The sequence below is a fragment of the Astyanax mexicanus genome, chromosome 1 (assembly GCF_023375975.1).
Source record: "Astyanax mexicanus isolate ESR-SI-001 chromosome 1, AstMex3_surface, whole genome shotgun sequence".
NCBI classification, from domain to species: domain Eukaryota; kingdom Metazoa; phylum Chordata; class Actinopteri; order Characiformes; family Acestrorhamphidae; genus Astyanax; species Astyanax mexicanus.
In genome coordinates, this window is record NC_064408.1 from 74,395,172 (window position 1) to 74,416,765 (window position 21,594).

Below are 21,594 nucleotides of genomic sequence, written 5' to 3' on the forward strand. Positions count from 1 at the left end.
AAATGACTGCTTCAATGCGGCGTGCCATGAAGGCAATCAGCCTGTGGCACTGCTGAGGTGTTATGGAGGCCCAGTATGCTTCGATAGCGGCCTTAAGCTCATCCAGAGTGTTGGGCCTTGCGTCTCTCAACTTTCTCTTGAGCACAGTAATATCATGGTCAGTAAACCATTTACCAGTGGTTTTGGCACTGTGAGCAAGTGCCAGGTTGTGCTGAAAAATGAAATCTTCATCTCCATAAAGCTTTTCAGCAGATAGAAGCATGAAGTGCTCCAAAATCTCCTGATAGCTAGCTGCATTGACCCTGCCCTTGATTAAACACAGTGGACCAACACCAGCAGCTGACAAGGCACCCCAGATCATCACTGACTGTGGGTACTTGACACTGGACTTCAGGCATTTTGGCATTTCCTTCTCCCCAGTCTTCCTCCAGACTCTGGCACCTTGATTTCCGATGACATGCAAAACAGTCCAGTGCCGCTTCTCTGTAGCCCAGGTCAGGCGCTTCTGCCGCTGTTTCTGGTTCAAAAGTGGCTTGACCTGGGGAATGCGGCACCTGTAGCCTATTTCCTGCACACGCCTGTGCACGGTAGCTCTGGATGTTTCTACTCCAGACTCAGTCCACTGCTTCCGCAGGTCCCCCAAAGTCTGGAATCTGCCCTTCTCCACAATCTTCCTCAGGGTCCGGTCACCTCTTTTCGTTGTGCAGCGTTTTCTGCCACACATTTTCCTTCCCACAGACTTCCCACTGAGGTCCCTTGATACAGCACTCAGGGAACAGCCTATTCGTTCAGAAATTTCATTCTGTTTCTTACCCTCTTACCCAATCATGGGTAAGACTGCAGACCTGACTGCTGTCCAGAAGGCCAGCAGTCAGGTCTGCAGTCTTACCCATGATTGCAGTTTTGAGTAATGAACCAGGCTGGGAGTTTTTAAAAAGCCTAAGGAATCTTTTGCAGGTGTTTAGAGTTAATTTGTTGATTCAGATGATTAGGTTAATAGCTCATTTAGAGAACCTTTTCATGATATGATAATTTTGTGAGGTAGGAATTTTGGGTTTTCATGAGCTGTATGCCAAAATCATCAGTATCAAAACAATAAAAGACAGCTGGTGTGCAATTAATCTAAAATATATGAAAGTTTAATTTTTATCATTTCATTATAGAAAAGAATGAACCTTATCACAATATGCTATTTTTTTAGAAGGACCTGTATTTCACATCTCTAAGTCTTCTCTTTACTGCTGAAACTGAGACTTCCAATGTTAAGCTGAGCTAAAAGCATTGCCATGTGGGTCAGCCAAACCTTTCCTGAACCAGTTTGTTTAATTGATCCATCCTCATCATAAAAGCCTCATATAATAAACTTCACTAAAGGCAACCCTAATGATGCCTTTGGATAAGTTGCTAATACAGTTTTGTAATCAAATGTAATTACATTTTCATATATGTTGTAAGATTTTGTAGATGATGACAACAGTGTCAACAAAGGTCTTGTGATAACTGCTATAGTTCTGAAAATGTGTAAGACACAGACACACTGAAATGACTGCATAATACATGGTCTTTATTGTGTTTCATTCAGTTTAGCATATCTCTACAAGACAAGTGAAAGAGGGAAACAAAGTCTGCTTTTAAAGATATATATGAGTTCCCATTTACACAAACAAAAGAATACAATGGAATATGAATGAAATGTGCAAGATAGCGTCAATTGCTTTAAATACATGCTGAGATAAAACTGAAAAGTGTCCTTTTCATTTGTCCATCACTCAGAAACGTGAACAGATGGTAGTGTTTTAGATGCTAAGTTCGTTCCGAGTGACCATCTCACTGCTGGAAGGGGAAGGGAAGCTCAACTTCTAGCCTTCCATCCTGAACTTTAACTAAGGCGTCAGCCTCTGCTGGAAGAATTCTAGAGACAACATTGGTGAGCTCGCTTAGCACAGAAAGGATGAACTCCATGCATTGTTCTACAAAACCTGTCAACTGATTAAAGGTCAGCAAAGCATCAGCCTTCTCAACCAGTCTTTTAACCAAGGTGATGAAATTGCTGTAGTATTCATTGATGTACAGAGCAACAGCATCAATAACATCAGATCTGATGGTATCAACGAATTCCTGTGCCTTTTCAACAACCTCCTGGAGGGTGTCTCTTAGCTTCTCGAGAATCTGGTCAAGGCTCTCCAGCTGCTTCACAGAATTTACAATGCGAGTTACAAGACGCCTCAGGTTGCTCTTCACATAATCCAAAATCTGTTCTCCAGTCATGACATCGCCAGAGGGCAGGGTAACCTGGACTGTGCTGATGGTCTTACTAAATGAAGCAATGAATTCTTCCAAATTGTCAGAGATTGCTGTGAAAATCTGCTGTAACACCACAAACACATTGCTTTTAATTTTGTTACAGATCTCAAGCAGAGTACTTTCTTCCATACCAGGCAGCTTGATCTGGGTCTCCTTCAGAAATTTGATAGCAGCATTAAGAAGGCTCTGGATAGCCTTCTGGTATTGAACAACCACATTTCTGTAAAGGACAGACAGCTGGCTAAGGTCAGGAGCATGATTAGAAACCACAGTGAAGGCTTCGGTAAGGGCATTGACAATTGTTTCCTTCAGACCTCCCACAGCAGCACAGATGCCATATTTTTCACCAAAGTTGGAAATGGTTGAGGTGATGGAAGATAACCTCTCCTTCAAGCCCATGACCATTGCGGTGGGGGCATCCAGGTTGTAAGTTGCCAGGAATTGTAATTTTTCACCTGTTGCTGCCATTCTAATAGTAAGAATGTCACTTTCAGGTGCAGACTGCAAAAAAAAGAAAGAAAAGGAAACCACTATTAGTACAAAGAAAATTCAAATGTGCTGATGAACTGTACATAATTTAAAAAGTTACTAACCGTTGAACGGCTGTAGAGACGTGTGCTCATTTCAGATGGAGTCTGGCCATCGAGCTCAAACCCAAGAGTTCCAGCGGCTGGTGTGGAAACGGACGTGATTACTCGATCTCTCTGAGCAGTGTAACGAAGGTTCACATCAGTGAAAGTTGGGCTAGTGATGTCCATGCTCAGGGTATGTTTAGGACCGCTGAAATAGAATTAATAATAACATACAATTACTTTTTATACATCCCTCATCTGTATATAAACAGTATGCATACTATGAATCCGAATGCACAATTTTACCTCAGTGAGATGACATTGTTGAAGTCCACTGTGAAATCGTTATGCTCCAAGAATGCCTTAGCGGTTGCGCTAAGAGCCCCATCCTCCATTGTAGTACTGATGTAACCTATTGCAAATGAAATCGCAAAATGTTGTTAATGCATCACTTTAAATATGTCTTTTAAATATATCAAACACAAATCAAATACACATTTATTAAATGTTTACAACAACCAACACACAAATGATCAAACTTTATGTAAGGTTTTAAAAGTGTGAGTCTAAAACATCCAATAAAACATCCAAAAAACTACCAATCACACCAGAAATATAACTAAACATGTCTCATTATTATTGGATATAGTCACAGCAAATACTCACTGTCAAGATTGTATCCCAAGAACACAGCAGGAGATTTGGCTGATGATTTAAAATCAACTTTGAAGACTGGGGCTTCCACGTCTACAGTAACTTTCATGCTGTATACAGGAGAGGCCATGTCTGTGGTATAGGAAATCTTTTGCTTGGAGGGAGAAATTTCCACCTGTGTCTTCTCATAGGCTGTGAGGTCACCAAAAGTGCTTGGCTGAGACAAGTCAAATTCCACATCAGCAGTTAGTGAATCCATTGAAACCAGGTCAATAGTGGCTTTGGCTACATGTTTTCCCTTTGTATTCAGGGCAGCAATGTTGATTTCATTGTTGGAGACACTGTTCAAAACAGTGTACACACGGGAAATGGAGGCCTCTAATTCCAGGTTTTCATCAACATCAAACTGTACTTTCATATCTGCATAATTAACATTTATGTTACCATCAGTCTTCAGTTTGGAGCGTGTTACTTGACCATTCATATAGAAGCTTGCCTCGTTATCCAAATCTCCCTGCACAATGCCAGTCTCAAGCAGTGTCCCATCGATCATGGCCTTTGTTTTTGACTCAGCAGAAATAAAAGAAACAGTTCCTTCTAGTTTCATGGTGTTCTCAGCATTGCCACTTCCAACAGCCTTGATAATGGGAAAGTCAAATGTGTATTTCATGCTCAATGTAGATGCTGCTTTTTGCTGGGTTTTGGTATCTGCATTCAACTTGTGGTTAGCTTCAAAGGTAAGAATGGGAAGGTTCACCTTTGCAAATGTGTTCACAGATACTGCAGCCTGTAGGCGGTTTATGTTCAAAGTCATGGTGCTGTTATGGCTTCCCTTGACATGATTATTCTCCAGAGATAAAGCAGTGGCCAGTTTCAGTGCTCTCTTTGAGGTCAGTCTGCTGGTTCCTTCAAGTCTGGCCTTCAGTGGTTCATACACAGAGGTGGAGGTGGCAGCAATGCGAATGACAAGATCATCATCTCCTTGTATTCCAGCATTAGCATTTAGGTTGAAAACAGAGGACTTGAAGGAGAGCTCAGAATTTAAGTTGCCAAAAGCCGGAACAGTGACAAGACCGAGATCAATGATCGGAGGAAACCTCTTTTGATAGACAGTTTTTGCATCCACATCAATGGTATGCTTGGTGGTAGTTAACAGATTCTTAAGGCCAAAATGCTCATACAGGTTCAGATTATTGACCGGTGGGATGGTGAAATCAAAAACTGGCATGACAATTTCTGGAATGTTGATTGGAACATTCAGGAACTCAAGGTCAGTTTCACCATTTACAGCAGCATAAACACCCGCTTCAGTGTTCATGTTGTCTGCTGTGAAGTTGTAAGTATATTTGTACTGGTTGAAGCGTACTAGTGCTACAGTACTGACACGTTGCTTCTGGGTATTGAGAATAACAGCATAATCATTCTGAAGGTCAATCTTGGCAGAGAGAGACTCTTCGAGTTTGGCTTTGGCATTAGCCTTGTTCTGGAAATCAATGACAATCTCAATAGGACGCATCATGAGGTGAAATGCACTGGATAGAGTACCGCTTATATCGCCAACAAGTTCTGTGTCATGTGTTGCTTCAAGCTCCACTTTCATGTCCCCAAGGTGGGCCCTGCCAGATGCAACAGCCAAACTTTTCTTAATTAATGGAGATTTTGTTTCAATCGTGCCATTGAAGTCAATGTGGCTCAGGGCAACAGCTTCAAAATATAGTGTCTCCTTTATATTCAGGGCATCACTGTCAAACTCTTCAGTGAAAGTAAGTTTTACACTTCTTAGGTCCATAACAAAGCTTATATCATTCTTGTAAGTGTAAAGATCAGAGAACTCAAATTGCCTTCTTTTGTCAGTGCTTAAAGTTTTGACTGTCAGTTTGATGGTGCCGTCTTTCTGTAAAGCAACTCCTGACTGGGTCAGAGCAACTTCACTGACCACGGAAAGGAAAGGGACTTCCAGTTGGTGCTTGTAGGTTGTATCAAAAGATGCTGACATTCCACCTTCCACAGCAAAGAAAGCTTTGTTAACAAAATCTGCCTGGTATAGTTCAGTCTTCGCCTTCATAGTTGTCTGTGCAGTGGCTTGGGCAGAGAGGCCATAGAAAGTCACTGATGCCTGGTGTTCAACAGTAAGGGCACTATGCACAAACTTTAGGGTTTCTGCAATTATGAGACGGCTCATTCTTGGAATACCAATTCGAGCTGTAGAATCCAGATTAAAGTTTAGTATTGGAAATCTTGCAGATGAACCCATCGATGTAAGAAATGCTGTAAAATGATGCATTTGTTTATTGTCAGTAGAATTCTGAATTTCAGCAGAGGTTCTCAGGGTGTAAATGGGGCTGCGAAGTCTGATGTCACTGTAAAGCTTTCCAAAGGCAGGCATGACCACTGCATCAGGGATTTTAGGCAGCTTGATCTCAGGAATCCGAAGAGGAATGTTAAGCATATACTCATCCCTTAATTTGGGAATGGCAGGGAAGGAAATATCTGGAAGAGTAATCTCTGGCAGTGTGATGGCAGAAAAGTCTGGCAGGTAGTTCAATGTGAGTTCTCCAAAGTAGGTGTTATTGGTAAGCCTCTCAATTTCAAAGTTTGTTATGAAATCAATTAGCTCTAAAAGCATCTGTTTGAATTCATCCAATCTGATAGTAAAGGCTGGAACAGTGTAGGTACCCAGAAAGATGAATTCTGGAAGTTCAAACTGTGTTGGGAGCTCTATATTATCTAGTTGGTTCAATTTGAAACTCTTGGAGGGAACCATGAGATTAGTAAATGGAATGTCGAAAGAAGGGGTCACAAGTTCAGCGGTCTTCAATCCAGAAATGATCCCTTCAATGATTTGCTTCAGCTCAGTGAAAACAGGCTGATCCCCAAGAATACTTTGTGCCATGTCAATAATGTCATTAATTGTAGCAGTGACATCATCCAGGAACCGAGTGTATATATCACTTACATCATTCAAAGTTGAGATAATTTGCTCTTTGAGGTTTATATCATTAATTTTCTGCTTGAAAGTTTCAGAAAATGCCTTAATGTTGTTAAGAACAACATTGTCAATGATCTTCAGGACATCTGCAACTTTAACAGCTTTCAGCTCTTCAAAGAAAGCAGAAAATGACGATACTGCATAGTTAATAAATTCTGTAGCTGCTTCCAGTTTCTGAGGGAGCTCAAGTGACACAATGAGGTCATTAAGTTTGGTTGTGCACTCACTGATTTTTTGATTTGCCTCATCCACAAACGCATTGTAATCGAATGACCTTATTTTTTGTACAAGAGCTTCAAGGTATTTGTTAAGATCTTCGATTATGTCCTTCATCTCAGTTGTCTTCAGGTAGGTGATGGCTTCATCCAGCAAGTTTGGGAATGGATGCTGAATGGATTTCAGAGTGTCAGTTAAAACTTGGACTGTTTGATCAATCTTGAACTGCTTGATAAGTTCCACAATCCTGTCCAGAAATTCTTCAATCTTTTTATCAACCCCATATTTCACAAGAATATCTTTCATGTTGCTGAAGAAGATTTTACACCTGCCAGTAATGTCCAGATCAGTGATAAGCTGTTTTAGCCTATTAGCATACTTGCTGATTTTTTCTGTGGGGAATAGATCCATGAGGTCCTCTGTGTATTCTTTAATATCAAAAGAGATAATGAAATCCTTCACATCTTCAACAAATTTGGCCATATCAAAATTTGCAACCATCTCCTTCAGGTCACGAACCATCTCCTCTAATGTGTCTTTGATCGCATATTGTTCATTCAAGTTGTACAAAAAGGCAATGCTGCTGTCCTTCAGAGTCATTATGTCAATCTGTTTGATCACATTTTCAATGGCCTCAATGACAGCAACGAGCAGACTACTGATTTTATATTCCTCCATGAGAGCATTAAGCTTTTCTGTTAGCTTCTGGACGGTTGGAGCACCATTCTTAACCATTTCCTTCACGAGTTTTTCAACTTCACTTTGCATCATCTGAGCAGCTGTACTCAGTTTCACTACAGAGGCTTCCAAACTCTCCACGGTGATAGGACAGTCCTGTGCAAACATAATCAAATCATTCTTAAGCTGGACCACCTTTTCTTCAAGATTTAGGTCAGTCACAACGTCACGGACATACTGTAGAAGTGTTTGAATCTTGTCCACAAAGTCTTCTGTTTTTATGTAATTTTGCAAGGCTTCAATTATGGTGACAGCTGTGTTTTTAATGTATTCAGCAACTGCTGGAAGACTCTCAATAAATGGCAGGCTGATGACATGGCTCTCTGAGTTCTTGTCATATTTCAGGAAACCAGACAATGAGAAATCTTGGTCACTGATGTCAATGTTGGTGAATACTCCAGACACTTCCAGTCCGATTCTCTTATCGTTGTTATATGCACTGACGTCTTGGCTGATTTCATTGTTGTTCACCTTGGATTTCATTCTTATGGTAGCAGTTTGCTCAGAAGGTGTCAGCACAGTGTCTACTTTATTATCAAGGTTCATTTCAACGGTGACGTCATTGCTGAACTCGTGTTTGGTTGAGATTCTACATTCGTGGGAATGTGCAAGGGCAAGTGGCTCTGCCTTCAGAAGGATCTTGGTGTAAACCTGGGCATTCTGTTTTCCATACAGATTCAATTCTCCGTCTCCATTAGCAAGGGCATTTAGGTTGAAGCTGAAAGGAACAGCTGTAGCCTGAAGGGTTGTGGAAAGACGAACAGGTTGGGAATTGAAGTTGGCATTGTTATTGATTCTGACACTAAGTCCTGCGATCTCAATCTCAGAGTCATGGCTCATGTGGGACCCCATGAGTTTTCCAGTTGTACTGCACTTGGCGGTTGCAGTTAGATCTGCATACTTGATCTCATAAGTGTGTTTCAGCTCCTCTGCATTAAGGGCAACTTTCACAGAACCAGTAAGATCTGCTTTGTAGGGTTCTGCCTTCAACACAGCTCCATTGTTTATTTGGATGGGAAGAATCTTCAGGTCATTGTTGATGTTCACAACAGCAGAGTAAGGTTCAGCCTGAACAGAGATATCATTCACATACCCCAAATCTTTGGCAAAGGAACCTTGGGATTTACAAGTTAAAGCTAAAGAAGATGTCGAAGCAGTCATGGAGATGTCATTAGTAAGATCGAGGTTAACAAATTTAGCATTTGTCTTGACTGACAGAGAAGCCTTAGTCCTGTCAAGGCTACAACGGAAAGTATTACTCAGAATCAGGGGGCTCTTCAGGTTGGTGTTGCAGCTGGTAACCAGACCATTTTTGTTCAGAGTCAGTTTGCTTCTGTGGGAAGCAGTGTGACCAGCCACCTTGGCAGAAGCAGTACCGTTTACAGCCAGACCATTTTCATTCAAAATGGCAGTGATCAGGGACTTGACATGGTTTCCAGAATCTGTGGTGGTCTCAAACTTGATGTTCATATCTCTAGCACCAACACTTGCTTCAGCAATGTTCTGGATCTTCATTCCCAAAGCCAAAGCCTTTGCGTCTGACTTTACAGCAAACCTGGACTGCATAAAGGTTACTTCAGCCGTATGGGTCAGCCGTTCTCCCAAAACTTCTGTATTTAACTGAACTGACAACTCTCCATTAGCAAAGGTTGCTGTGATACGATTCTCAGCCTGAAGAGCAGTTGAATCAACCTTTAATGAAGACTGAATCCTTCCTTCTGGCCTGAATGGGAAAAGAGCAAGAGACTGTTCGAGAGTGACATCGCCTTGAACAAGACCGGTCACAGATCCCTTTAAGTTACTATCGCCAGAGATTTCGCCTGGAGCCATTGCTAGTTGGCCTGTATGCTCCAAAGATGCTTTTACACCAAGGGCAGTGTTGGCTTCAAAGTTGCTGCTGGATTTCACAGTCATCTCTTTTAGTGTAAGTTCCTCCTGAATGTTGACTCTGACATCAATTAGTTTGTTGGTGACAGCAGTGTTCACCTTTGCTGTTAGAACATCTGAGTCTGATGACCCAGAAAGCAGAGCCAATCCTGTAAAAAGGATAAACATTTATTCCAAATATTCAGTTATATATTCAGTTATATATATGTTAGCTAGATGATTACACTGCAGAATATTCTGCTAAAGCACTTTTCATTGTGTCATACCTTGTACTCTGAAGTCGAGGATGTCCACAGGGCCTGTTCCAGTTGCGTCAAGTTTGGCAGAATAGCTTAGGTGTTCAACAAGATCTCTGCCAGCAGATGCATTTGCCTCCATGTTGTAAAGGTTGCTGCTAAGCTTCCCAGATACTGTTGCCATTCCAAGTTTGGGCATGTGCAAAGTCATTCTCTCTGGAACAACTATTTCAGGGATTGGAACACTAATGGGGGCAAGCTCAAGACCAAGCATAGGCAGTGCCAGTTGTGGTGTGGTGAGAGCAGAAGGGAAGTTCAGATCCATCGATGATTTGCCACCGAGAGGTAAAAAGAAGTCGAATGTGTAGTACTGATTGGCAAAGCGGTACTCAGCTCCAGCTCCACTGTTGAAAGGAAGGCCATTGTACTGATTAGGAGGGTGTGGCATCTTTTACATATGTACTGTATATTCACACTGTAACAATATAGTCAATTATTCAGTCTGATTATTATTTGAATTACTTACATATTCATGAACAGGGTCTTAGGCACATCAATTTTTGGGAAAGCAGGGACTCTTAGTTCTTCCACAAATGGGATCTTAGAGGCTTCGAGGTAGTTGTTTGTGGCCTGGAAATAAACAAAACATCAGTGTATACCCAGAAAATGTGCATTACCAGAAAATATCCAATACTAAGAATATGAACTATTTTACTTTTAAATTACACCACTGAAGTCATTTCTTAAACCATTTAATGGACTTTTTTAACTTTAAATTTTCAATGATTTACGTTTTACACACATACAACTATTTCCATCTCATGTGCTAAAACAGTACACTGTATTCCAAAATTATGCAGGTTTTCAAAATCCAGTTATTTATATGAGAGTTGAAAGCACTATTCATTTTACCTGAACTGAGGATGTTAGCACATGACGCACGGTCATATCAGTCTTGCCAATACGCTGATCAAGAATGGCATCAAATTCAGATAAAATGCTCTCGGTTTCACAGCTGACATCTGATTTAATCTCAGCTTTAATTCTTTCATCATCTACAACAGGAGAAAACAGAGTTTAATTTACAGTAATAAATACTCATAGACAATTGGGTCTACAACTTCACCCTCCTCCCCACTGCAGTAATGTGATAATTATATACATTATTTTAGCAAAAATGTTTGCAGTGAAAATGCCACAACTTTATATTATTTCACAGTTTGGCGGTATATTAAAGGTTTCTCATTAAACTAGCCATGTAATAATGTATTTATACTGCACAAAATCAGGGTACAGATGTTTCAAATAAGACATTTACCATATTTCAGAACGAGGTTCTGCACAGAAGAAGCCTTAAAGAACTTGATGTCACTTTCAAGCTCCAATACCAGATCCTCAGCACGCTTCAGATTGGCAGTCATTTTTGCATCAGTCTGAAGAGATGGGACAAGCAGCTGAACCTGCAGCATAGCTTCCTTCAGTGCATCAATTCTGGAAGAAAAGATTTTAGTTTAAGAGACATGACAATTCCAGTGGGTAACAAAACCACTTCAAGACACTTCGAATAAGAGTTAATTCCAATTCTCACAACAAGCTTTGATCTGTACGTTAAGAACAGAAGAACAGAACTATTTCTGCTTAACAGAAAAGGGCTTCTAAACTTCTTCTAGCCTCTGCTTTAGTGATCTGTCTCTCTGAACTGACCTTAAAAAAGTATTCTATCCATCTATCTTTAAACTGGAAAAATCATGTTATTTTGTTATCATGTTATTTTGCTCAGCTAGCCAAACGTTTGCAGAATAAAAACTGCTATATTCTCCAGGATCTTGCTGGTATGATCATAGCTGACCCCTCTTATCGTAAATATCACCTCGTTTAACCACTTTTTTAGACACTACATCCTTTTGTAGAAGACCCATGGACACATCACACTTTAAATAGAACTATAGAACCACACTTTCTGCAGTCAGAACACCATTCAATGCATGCATCTTTTTTTATATGTACAAATATTCATATAATTCTGTAATAAACGTACAAAATAACAAAATGTTTCCTAAGACTTTCACATACTGTATGTAAACCTTCACATTTAAAATCTATTTCCTTTTTCTTTTCTTTACTTATATCCTGTTTTATGAGCGCTCTGTCTGCAGTCTGTGTACTTGTCTGTACTATGCAACTATGTTTATGTTAAATATGTAATTTACAAGGATATAAAAAGCTTATACATACTTAGCCAGACCAACCAGGGATCCCTGAGCCACGTTGTTGTTGAGGAAGTCGATTTTGACACCACGTGCACCTCTGGCAGTACTGGGCTGGTCAGCTGTATCAATTCTAAATCCAACATCGATGTATTCAGGAATCTGAAGCTCAGCTGAAGCAGTGTATGTCTTTCTGTTGAACATCATCTGGGCTGTGGCCTCAGTTGGTGTTCCTGAAGTAGATATAGTTAGAATTAGGACATTTTAGATACAACATCTTGAACTATATTTTGATGAAGGGTTAAAAAAAATATGGTAACACTATTTTGAGTGGTCCTTTATGAATGTTTAATAGAAGTAGATGTAGTGAGGCATCTGAAAACATTGAGGTAAATATCTTGAATATCTTGAAATATCTTAAATGTTTACTTTTTACTTACTTTCATTATAGGGATAAATTACTGTTGATATGTTACAGAAAATATACTGAACATACAAGCCTCAGTCTGGCCCCTTAAACTATTAGTATTACTCGCTAACCACGCTAAGCGCTTGCCCTTTTACCGTTCAGAAGTGAGAATTATCGACCTGTAGCCTCCTGCTAACCTGACTAGCACTGCTGGAGCAGCATTAACATTACCCGCTAACCATGCTAACTGCTGGCTATATTGCCATTTACAGGGGAGTATATGAGACTGTAGCCTGCTGCTAACTCCGGCTGGCACTACTGGAGCAGTATTAGCATTAGCTAATAACTGTGCTAGGTGCTAGCTTTTTCGCCTCTCAGATGTGAGTATAATCGGCCTGTTGCCTGCAGCTAACTCCGGCTAGCATTGCTGGAGCAGTATTAGCATCAGCTGCTAGCTGCACTAACCGGTAGGTCTTTCACCATTTAGAGGTAAGTATATCGGACTGTAGCCTGCACGTTTACCGTGTTAAAACAAGCTACATGAGACGAACTTCTAGCTAATATCATCCTGGCTTATCGAAGCACTCAGGGTTCCTCAGTGCAGCAGCTAACTACGGCTAACTCTTAACATCTACAGCTATAAACTTGGACAATCCAAATAAAGTATAAACACATGAATTCAGTAGAAGTCTTCAGTTAAGTATGTCATGAACTATTGAATGTTAAAATGTTGCTACATCATCAATATGTGGTTGATAAGTTACTGACAGTCTGTATTTCAGTATTTTTAGTTTATTTAATTGTAAAAGAACCACTAAAAAAAGCAATACCAAAATGTATTTGTGTCTTACCCTCAGCTTTTACGTCAATTGTGACTTTGTCAACCATCTGCTCATGTGCGTATGTAATGGTGGCAGTGTACTCAGAGACCTCACCAGTGGGGCGCAGCTCAACTTCATAGCTAGACAAAGATATTAAAAGAAAAATACAGATTTAAACTTGCTATAATAAAAAAGAGTGACAATTTTAAAATCATAATATTTGTGCAGTGTTTGCTTACCTGCTGTCACCAGAAAGTGGGAAATATGGGGAGGCATCATTTGACGTGCCGTATGAGAACTGAACAGCACCACACAGGTTTAGCCCAGGGAAGATAGGATTGCATTCCTCTTTATTAATACGATTCATCATAGCAGGAACTGTCTTGATGTCATCACCAGCAACAGAAAACAGGGAGTTGCTGTACCGATAAAAAAAGAAACAATGTTATACCTGTCCTTACTGTATGCTCGTTGTTAATTACTGCGTATCAATAATGCCGTTATAAAAAATAAATTCAAAAAATCTCACGTAATACTGATGAGTTTAGATGGAGTCTCAGGGGCCGGGATGGTCAGCTTGATCTGGTTTTGGGCCAATGCAAGCTTAGCTGTAATTCCGCGCTCATGGTAGAGGCTGGTGTGCATCTCCAGGCCAGACTGAACATAGTCCGGGAGGTGAGTGCCAATCTCAGTCACAAACTCCACACCAACAGATGGCATGCAAGATATTTCACTCTGTGGAAGACATGAAAGGGAGCTCTTAAATGGGATGTTACTCATGTGGACTAAGTGTCAATATCGCAACAAAATAAATTATTTCAGAAAATAAACACATATTTTCGATTTTTTTTTTACCATGTCACGAGCAATTTTCAGCCCTCCTTTGAACCCAGGTGCGAAGGTACCAGAAAGAGCAACCCTCAGTGGTACACCAGGACCAGTAGGTAGGTAAAACTCATTATCCATGAACATGTAATGAAGGAAAAGCTCATTGTCTGTGCTTGAGAACAGGCCTTTGATGTACTGGGTCAAGAGAGGGGAAAAAAAACAAAATACATAAATTAGAAATTTAGACATACTTAGAAGTAATATTACTAGAATCATTATTGTTGTTATGTACTAAATAAAACATATTATTTATTTAAATTTAACTTTCACATGACTAGCATTTCAAACATACTACAAATCAGTTGCGACTTATATAAAATAGTTTCACAGTGCCACTGCTTTACCACCCTTGGTTACATTTTAAATGACTATTTGTAAGTGTTAAAATTGGCCATGTTCGGTGGTTAAATTATCTATTCATGCTGCTGTAAAGTCTTACTCGTGAAAGCATAGATTGTTCAGTGCACTCACTTCAGCTGGGAACATCTTCAGGAGCTTTTCAACCACCTTTGACACAGCGTGGGCCAACTCCTGCATGTCTTCCATTTTAAGATACCCAAGCTCAGCACCCAGTAGCCTCAGGTAGAGCATGGCTTCAGGGGTATCTTGGGCCTTCAGGTCATTGATTAGCTTCTCAACATTTTGGGTAATTTCTCTGACAATATTTTGTGTGGCCTGCAAAGATAATGATTCACATTAATCACAGTTTCTAAACTGTCCAGTTTTGAACATAATTTTTTGTTTTGTTTTTGTTTGGTCAACACATATGACTAAAATACAGTACCTGTCTCTTTTTCCTGTCATTCCTCAATTCAGGGATGATATTCCTCAGAACCTGGTTAAATTGAGGTGGCATCTTGTCGGCAGCAAAGTAAATGGTCTTCATCACGGTATCAGGAAAGAAACCATTAGGTCCAAACAAAGCCTCTACAGTTGGCTCAAATCCTTTTCCCTCCACACCAACCTGAAAGTGAGAAGAACCATTAGTTAAGAATAGCTATATCTCACACAAAGCTGACATGAAATAAATAAAAGCAGTCCAATATTTTTATTTACTTTTAAAAGAAATCACATACCTCAAACATATCAAAGTCAAATCCAAAAGCATTCAGGGTCATTTCAAGTACGATTTCTTTGGGCAGTTCATCTTCACCAAAGATCATGCTTCCCTGTAGAGAGCCAATCTTGTAGTTGCGAGAAAACTGGGCCGGATTCATGACCTCTCCGATCTCATTGCCTTGGAGGGCATCAAGGATCCTCTCCCTCAGCCTGAGAATAAAATTAAAATGAGAGGGCATTTGTTTAAAATCTGCATGATGTTTTATATGTAAACTTACTTGAAAGATTGTAATGTTTTATTTTATGCAGTGTAAAACTAGATTCTGGACTTTACTCACTGTCTTGTCTCTGGTGCAGTAGAGCTCAAAATGTTGGTCATATGAGAGATGAAAAAGCTCTTAGCCTGCAGGTTCTGTTCATTAGGGAGAGCTGCAGTTATCTGAGTGAGTTCATCAGCTTGAGGATCCTTCATCAGAATGAGGTAAGCAGCAATACGTTTCTGCAAAGGAGCAACTCCGTCCAGCACAACTTGCAAGAGCACTGATCTGCCCTGTAAAAAGAAGGTGAAATGGTTAAATGGGCCATAAATCAAGAAAGATATGAGTGATGCTGAGCAGTGGATATGAAGGGTGTACCTCTTCAGGGATAGGTGTCAGTCTGAAGACCTGGATGGCAGCTTGTTGAACCTTGGGGGTGGCAGCAGGCTGACTGATGCACTGGATCACAGCGGACTTCAGGGCAGGGCTGGCAGCACCCACTGCAGCAGCCATGTTACCAGTCACCTGTACAGTATTACAGCTAATGATTATAGGGTTCCACACAAACCTTGTATATGCTTTAGTTTGTTTACTACAGAGATTCAATAGAGTGAAGAAAATACAGCTCTGGAAAAAAAATGAGAGACTACTTAATGATTATGTTTTTCCTTGATTTTATCAAAGTGGAAACCAAATTAGAATATAATCAAGAGGAAGATGGATGATTACAAGCCACCAAACCAAGCTGAACTGCTTGGATTTATGCACCAGGAGTGGCATCAAGTTATCCAAAAGCATTGTGTAAGACTGGTGGAGGAGAACATGCCAAGATGCATCAAAAACTGTGATTAAGTACCAGGGTTATTCCACCAAATATTGATTTCTGAACTCTTAAAACTTTATGAATATGAACTTGTTTTCTTTGCATTATTTGAGGTCTGAAAGTTCTGCATCTTTTTGGTTATTTCAGCCATTTCTCATTTTCTGCAAATAAATGCTCTAAATGACAACATTTTTGTTTGGAATTTGGGAGAAAGATTGTCCATAGTTTATAGAATAAAACAACAATGTTCATTTTACTCAAACATAAACCTATAAATAGCAAAATCACAGAAACGTATTCAGAAACTGAAGTGGTCTCTTAATTTTTCCCAGAGCTGTACATATACTGAATATATCAACATACCCTTAGGGTCAGGTAGATGTGCTCTTGGTCACCTGTGCAGTCACCAATTTCTTCAGATACATAATCAGCTGCTGCCTGGATTTCTGGAGTTACTTTTCCCTCTGCTGTATAGAGCCTGCCGTCATACAGTAAAACATATTTATATGTAAACAAGCGTTAATTGTGCATTGAATTATCTGAGGTAATTAATTATAATAAGTATATATTTTCCATTTGTTTTTAATTATTTAAATATCTAAAATCTCTATTTCACATGCTATCGTTTAGGTCACCTTCTAACAGCATTGCTGGTAGCGTAGTAAATCAGCTTGGTGGGCTTGTATCTGGCCATCTCCAGCATCTCCTTGACAAGGGCACGTGACGGGTTGGGCACCAGTCCCATGGCATAAACTGCAGTGTCAATTTCAGCAGTGCTGCTTCCTGAGATCCTGAGGAATTTCATGATGGCACTACTACACTCCGGAGTGCCACACTGGAACAAAGCCTGGTAGGTCAGGAAGCGAGAAACCGTCAATGCCTCTGGCAAGAAGGCAGACAGAGTGTCAGCATTTGCCTTGCGCATCATGGACACGAGCTTCTGGGCCAGGTGGGCTCTCCTGCGTCCGTTATTTGTCTTGGAAAGATCAGCCAGCTCGGTCATAACGGTAAGAATAGCTTTCTCATCCTGAATTGGGCTCATATCAATGCTGGCATCGAGGTACAGGGGCTTCATGTTGGCCTCGTCTAACAGAGCAGAAAGTTTACAGTCAGATAATCTGTTCTGTCAGGAGTATGAGAACTGGTAACATTCATGAAACTCTTTCAGGGAATACTTACTGTGATCAAAGACTCTGTCATTGTATTCAGTCACTCCCACCAAAGACACAGTCTGTTTGGCAACATTGGTAATGCCATACTTCTCCCTGTTGGTGATTAAAAAGATTTACCAAGAGATTAACACAGATTATATATTAGTTGTATACTTAATACAAAAATGTGCTCCCCCAAAAATGTAGATGTTTTCTGAGTTACTCACTGGTGAGAGAAAGGCACAAGAAGATGGTTCTCAGTGCAAACACCAGAGGTCATGTGCTTCAGAGTGTTGTCAAATTTGTAGTTACAGGTCTGTTTGCTATTGAACAGCTGGGCAAGTCCATAGTTCTGTAAAAGAAAAAAAAGAAGATCATGTTTAAATGTAATTTGAAGGTTCTATCTATAAACTATACATATTTTCAGTTTTAGTGACATTTTAGTGACTCACCATGCCTGTAATCAGGGCCAGGGGGCTGGTGTGGTCCTTGATTGGTCTGAAATTGTCACATCTTGACAGATCCCTTGTGAGGGTGACATCAGTGGCAATATCTCCTCTGGCATTTACAGTATATTCAGTCTTGCACAGACCAAAAATTGTTGGCTGGTTTGGGGAACAAAAGTAAAGTTTTAGATGATTTCTAACAAGTGTAAATCTGTTACAATTCAATACTACTACTGTTTTCTAATATGAGCTCAAATAATTATGAACTGACCATTCTATTGTTCCTCTCCTCTTCAAGTACAGGCACAGCCAGGGCAGAGATGATACCTCTCTTGATGTTCAGAATGTTAATGAGTTCATCATCCTCGGGGAACAGCTTGATGTCATTATCACCCTCTACAATGACCTTCAATGGGTTCCTAAACAATAGGACAGCCGTTGATTAGTATCAATTATTTCTCACTTCATCATGATTCAGTAGAGATTAACTGTAGTTTTAAACTTTAGTTAACTGTGATTAAAAACCAGGGTTATTCCACCAAATTATGAAGTTCTGAACTCTCCAAACTTTATGAATATGAACTTGTTTTCTTCGTATTATCTGAGGTCTGAAAGCTCTGCATCTTTTTTGTTATTTCAGCCATTTCTCATTTTCTGCAAGTAAATGCTCTAAATGACAATATTTTTATTTTGAATTTGGGAGAAATGTTGTCTTTAGTTTATAGAATAATACAATGTTCATTTTACTCAAACATAATACTTATAAATAGCAAAATCATAGAAACTGATCCAGAAACTGAAATGGTCTCTTAATTCTTTCCAGAGCTGTATTTACATGACTTCAATATTTCTTTGGTATTTTCATTTTCGCCCATTATTTATTTCTTAGGAAGAATAGCTTGTTAACGTGAATTAGCCAGTGTGCCAGTATTTGTTTAAAATGAGTGTTTTTATTTTATTTACAGATTATTAATTTAGAGTATTCTTCTATGATATATTTTTAATTAAAAGGGTATAACTGCATCATAATGATATTATAATATTATTATATCAGTGGCATAAAATGGCTTTAATATATATTAACAATAATATAATTTATTTCTGGCAAAGCAGTTATTTCTGGCAAAATATATAATCTGCACAAAACTAGTTATTGTGACAGACCTAACTGTAGTAAACAGTTAATAAGTTCGTTCTACTAAAAGCTTATTCCAAGATCACAAAATAAGCCACCACAATATTATGAGCTAACTATGAGCCGACATACTTCTCCATTTCTGCCTTGAAGTTGTCTGAAGCCGCAGCCGGCCTAAAGACTGGGCTTCCATCGGTATCAGTGTCGATGACTTCACTCAGTGTGCATTCCTTGGTGTGCACCACATAGTGACATGTGCCAGGAACCTCAATCTCAACCTGTAACCATAACAGAAGTGTTGGGCATTTTTTAGTTTAGAGTTTATAGATAATTTTAGAAGCAGTGTGGTGAAAAGATATTAAGGTGTCTTCATGTGTACCTTGCAGCTTGCTTTGGGTCCATTGAGCGCTCCATTTAGGCCATTCAGAGACTCTGATTCATAAAGGTATTCATACTTGTGAAAGCTTCTGTACCTTTTAGCCACTAGAGGGAGATAAACAGCATTCAATATCTCTGCATCTGCCATACAAATACTATACAACACTGTAAGAACAGTCTGAGAAGGATAGAAGTTCTAATAGCAATGCAATGTATTAAATGGATGTGAATTAAATTTCATTATTTGAAATAATATTTATAACTTAAAGCAAATTATTTGCATACATTTGTCTGTACGTCTTTTACATAGCCACAATAAGAAAAAAAGAAAAGGACTTACAAAGGCACTGTGCTTCCTCATCTTGAGCATCTACAAGCAAACAAGTTACAAACATTTTAAAACAACAAATAATAAAGATATTTAACATATAAAAATAAATAAAGGCAAAAAAAATCTGATTTAAAAAAAACTTTACCTCAAACATTTTTTTCCCATTCATTAAATCTGGCAAACTTTGTGTCAATGTTGTAAAATTTCCCAAATACTAAATTTTAGCTGTTTTAATTTAACTCTCTGAACACACTCAGTGTTAATTTACCACTAACTGTGCTGATTTACCTCTGACACATTTACTATGTAGAGAAATTCAGGAATGGTTCCAGGAAATTCATGTAAATTATACAGCAAAGTGTTGAGAATTTATAGATATACAAACACATTTCATAGACTTAATTTAAATTATACAATAAACCGTTGAGAATTTATAGATATACAGACACATTTATGGACTTAATGTAAATTCTACAGTAAACTGTTAAAATGTATAGATATACAGACACATTTCATAGACATTTTAGGATTATTTTAAAGACAGGATTTGCCAGTTAATCAAACAAACACATTTATCCAATAAATGTTCTGTTCTTAAGACATGTTTTTTGACATTTTTTTAGATTTACACAGGCTCTGAAAAACTGACTTAGCTAAGAGCACTGAACTCACTCACTTTTTTACCAAAGCATTGCTTTAAAAACAGTATATTGTTGTAAACTGTGATGCATTTACATCAGCTCTTTACTACTATTTTTACCTCTGGCATAATAAAATGAAAAAAGAAAACTTCCCAGCGCTACTTACCAGAGAAGACAACGATGCTCAGGAGCAGCAAAAGGTAAAGCTTATTATCCCCCATTGTGGGTTCAAAAAGCCCTTCAAGCACCTTCAAATGGCAGTGGAGTACTCCAGAGAGACTAGTGCCTGGGTGTCTTCCCTGGCCTTTTATACCTCAGACGGCTTGCTGGGAGGTGAGATTTGATGAGCAGACGGTACAGCCCTGCTCCAAAGTTCATACCATCAACCACTGGGACAGGACAAAGGCAACATGTTTCGATAGCTTTACAAAAGTTTCACTAAAGCAGCTGATAGGCAAATTGCAGACCTAGCTTTTCTTTTTAACTCACATGCACATGTGCAGATTTTATTTAACCTTTATTTAAGACATCTTTATAAAGTCATCTATATATCTATTGTTAAATATTCTTTTAAAATACAAAGGCAAACTCATTTAGCTATAGCAGTAATTCCTTTTGCCTTACATTAAAATTTCATTAGTTAGTATACATCCTTATATCCTTATCCTTATATATATTTAAATGCTGGTTTTGGTATAGTTTAAGTTGTATTATTACAGTCCCCACAAAGACAATGGCTTTTAGCTATAATTACTACTATTAGACTATCATCCTATAACTAACATTAAAAATCTGAATAGAACAATGTGTTAAATTACAAGTCTTTGTCAATAACCTGCTTAGGTATGGCAATATGTTTGATTGACCACAGTGTATTTTGATGTTCTTTGCCAGGAGATTGCCACTTTGGCCTGAGATCAGGCTGCAATTGCAGGCCAAATAAATCATTAAACTCCTGACTGTTTCTGCTGTTTCTTCTTTCAGTTTTTATTCAGCTGAAATATGCACAGGCTATTTTAAAACATGTGCAATTCTAAATGTATAGGCTTAATTTAACAGATATATTCATGTATATGTAATTGTACTGCAAAGAAATGCCATGCATGAAGTCCTGACTCTGTTTTGATCAATACAGAATGTTGAGCCTGTCAGGACTTAGTACCTTGGCCTATACATCACACCAAAGCTAAAAAAAATCCACGTCAATAGACCACTGTCATGGGAGTGCTTACCTGAACACATATATCTGATTTGATCAGTCTGTACATTATATTCAGTACCTCATCAGTGGCCTAGTATTCTCACTAATCAACTCACTGGTTGACAAGAAAATAAGGAAACACTGAAATAAAAATTTATATTAAAACAATGGCAGAATACTAAATACAGAATGTGTTTTTTTCAGGTTTTCATTCATTTTGCTCTTGTATAACGACTGCACAAATTAAACAG

At 38.9% G+C, this 21,594-nt stretch overlaps 1 protein-coding gene across 1 annotated transcript; it reads right to left on the reverse strand.

The window, feature by feature from the left end:
* Nucleotides 1-1,543: 1,543 nt before the first annotated feature.
* On the reverse strand, nucleotides 1,544-20,421 carry apobb.1 (apolipoprotein Bb, tandem duplicate 1). Its single transcript, XM_007238371.4, has 28 exons — nucleotides 20,309-20,421; nucleotides 19,511-19,540; nucleotides 19,172-19,275; nucleotides 18,925-19,070; nucleotides 17,929-18,076; nucleotides 17,664-17,816; nucleotides 17,439-17,563; nucleotides 17,240-17,325; nucleotides 16,696-17,146; nucleotides 16,424-16,538; nucleotides 15,616-15,762; nucleotides 15,319-15,530; nucleotides 14,998-15,190; nucleotides 14,706-14,885; nucleotides 14,393-14,596; nucleotides 13,889-14,056; nucleotides 13,563-13,768; nucleotides 13,273-13,452; nucleotides 13,064-13,173; nucleotides 11,832-12,036; nucleotides 10,915-11,087; nucleotides 10,509-10,651; nucleotides 10,123-10,226; nucleotides 9,627-10,000; nucleotides 3,543-9,509; nucleotides 3,183-3,288; nucleotides 2,898-3,084; nucleotides 1,544-2,805 (listed from the first exon to the last, which is right to left on the reverse strand). The coding sequence occupies exons 1-28, from the start codon at nucleotides 20,361-20,363 to the stop codon at nucleotides 1,828-1,830; spliced, it is 11,250 nt and encodes a 3,749-aa protein (XP_007238433.3). The 5' UTR covers nucleotides 20,364-20,421; the 3' UTR covers nucleotides 1,544-1,827.
* Nucleotides 20,422-21,594: the final 1,173 nt, after the last annotated feature.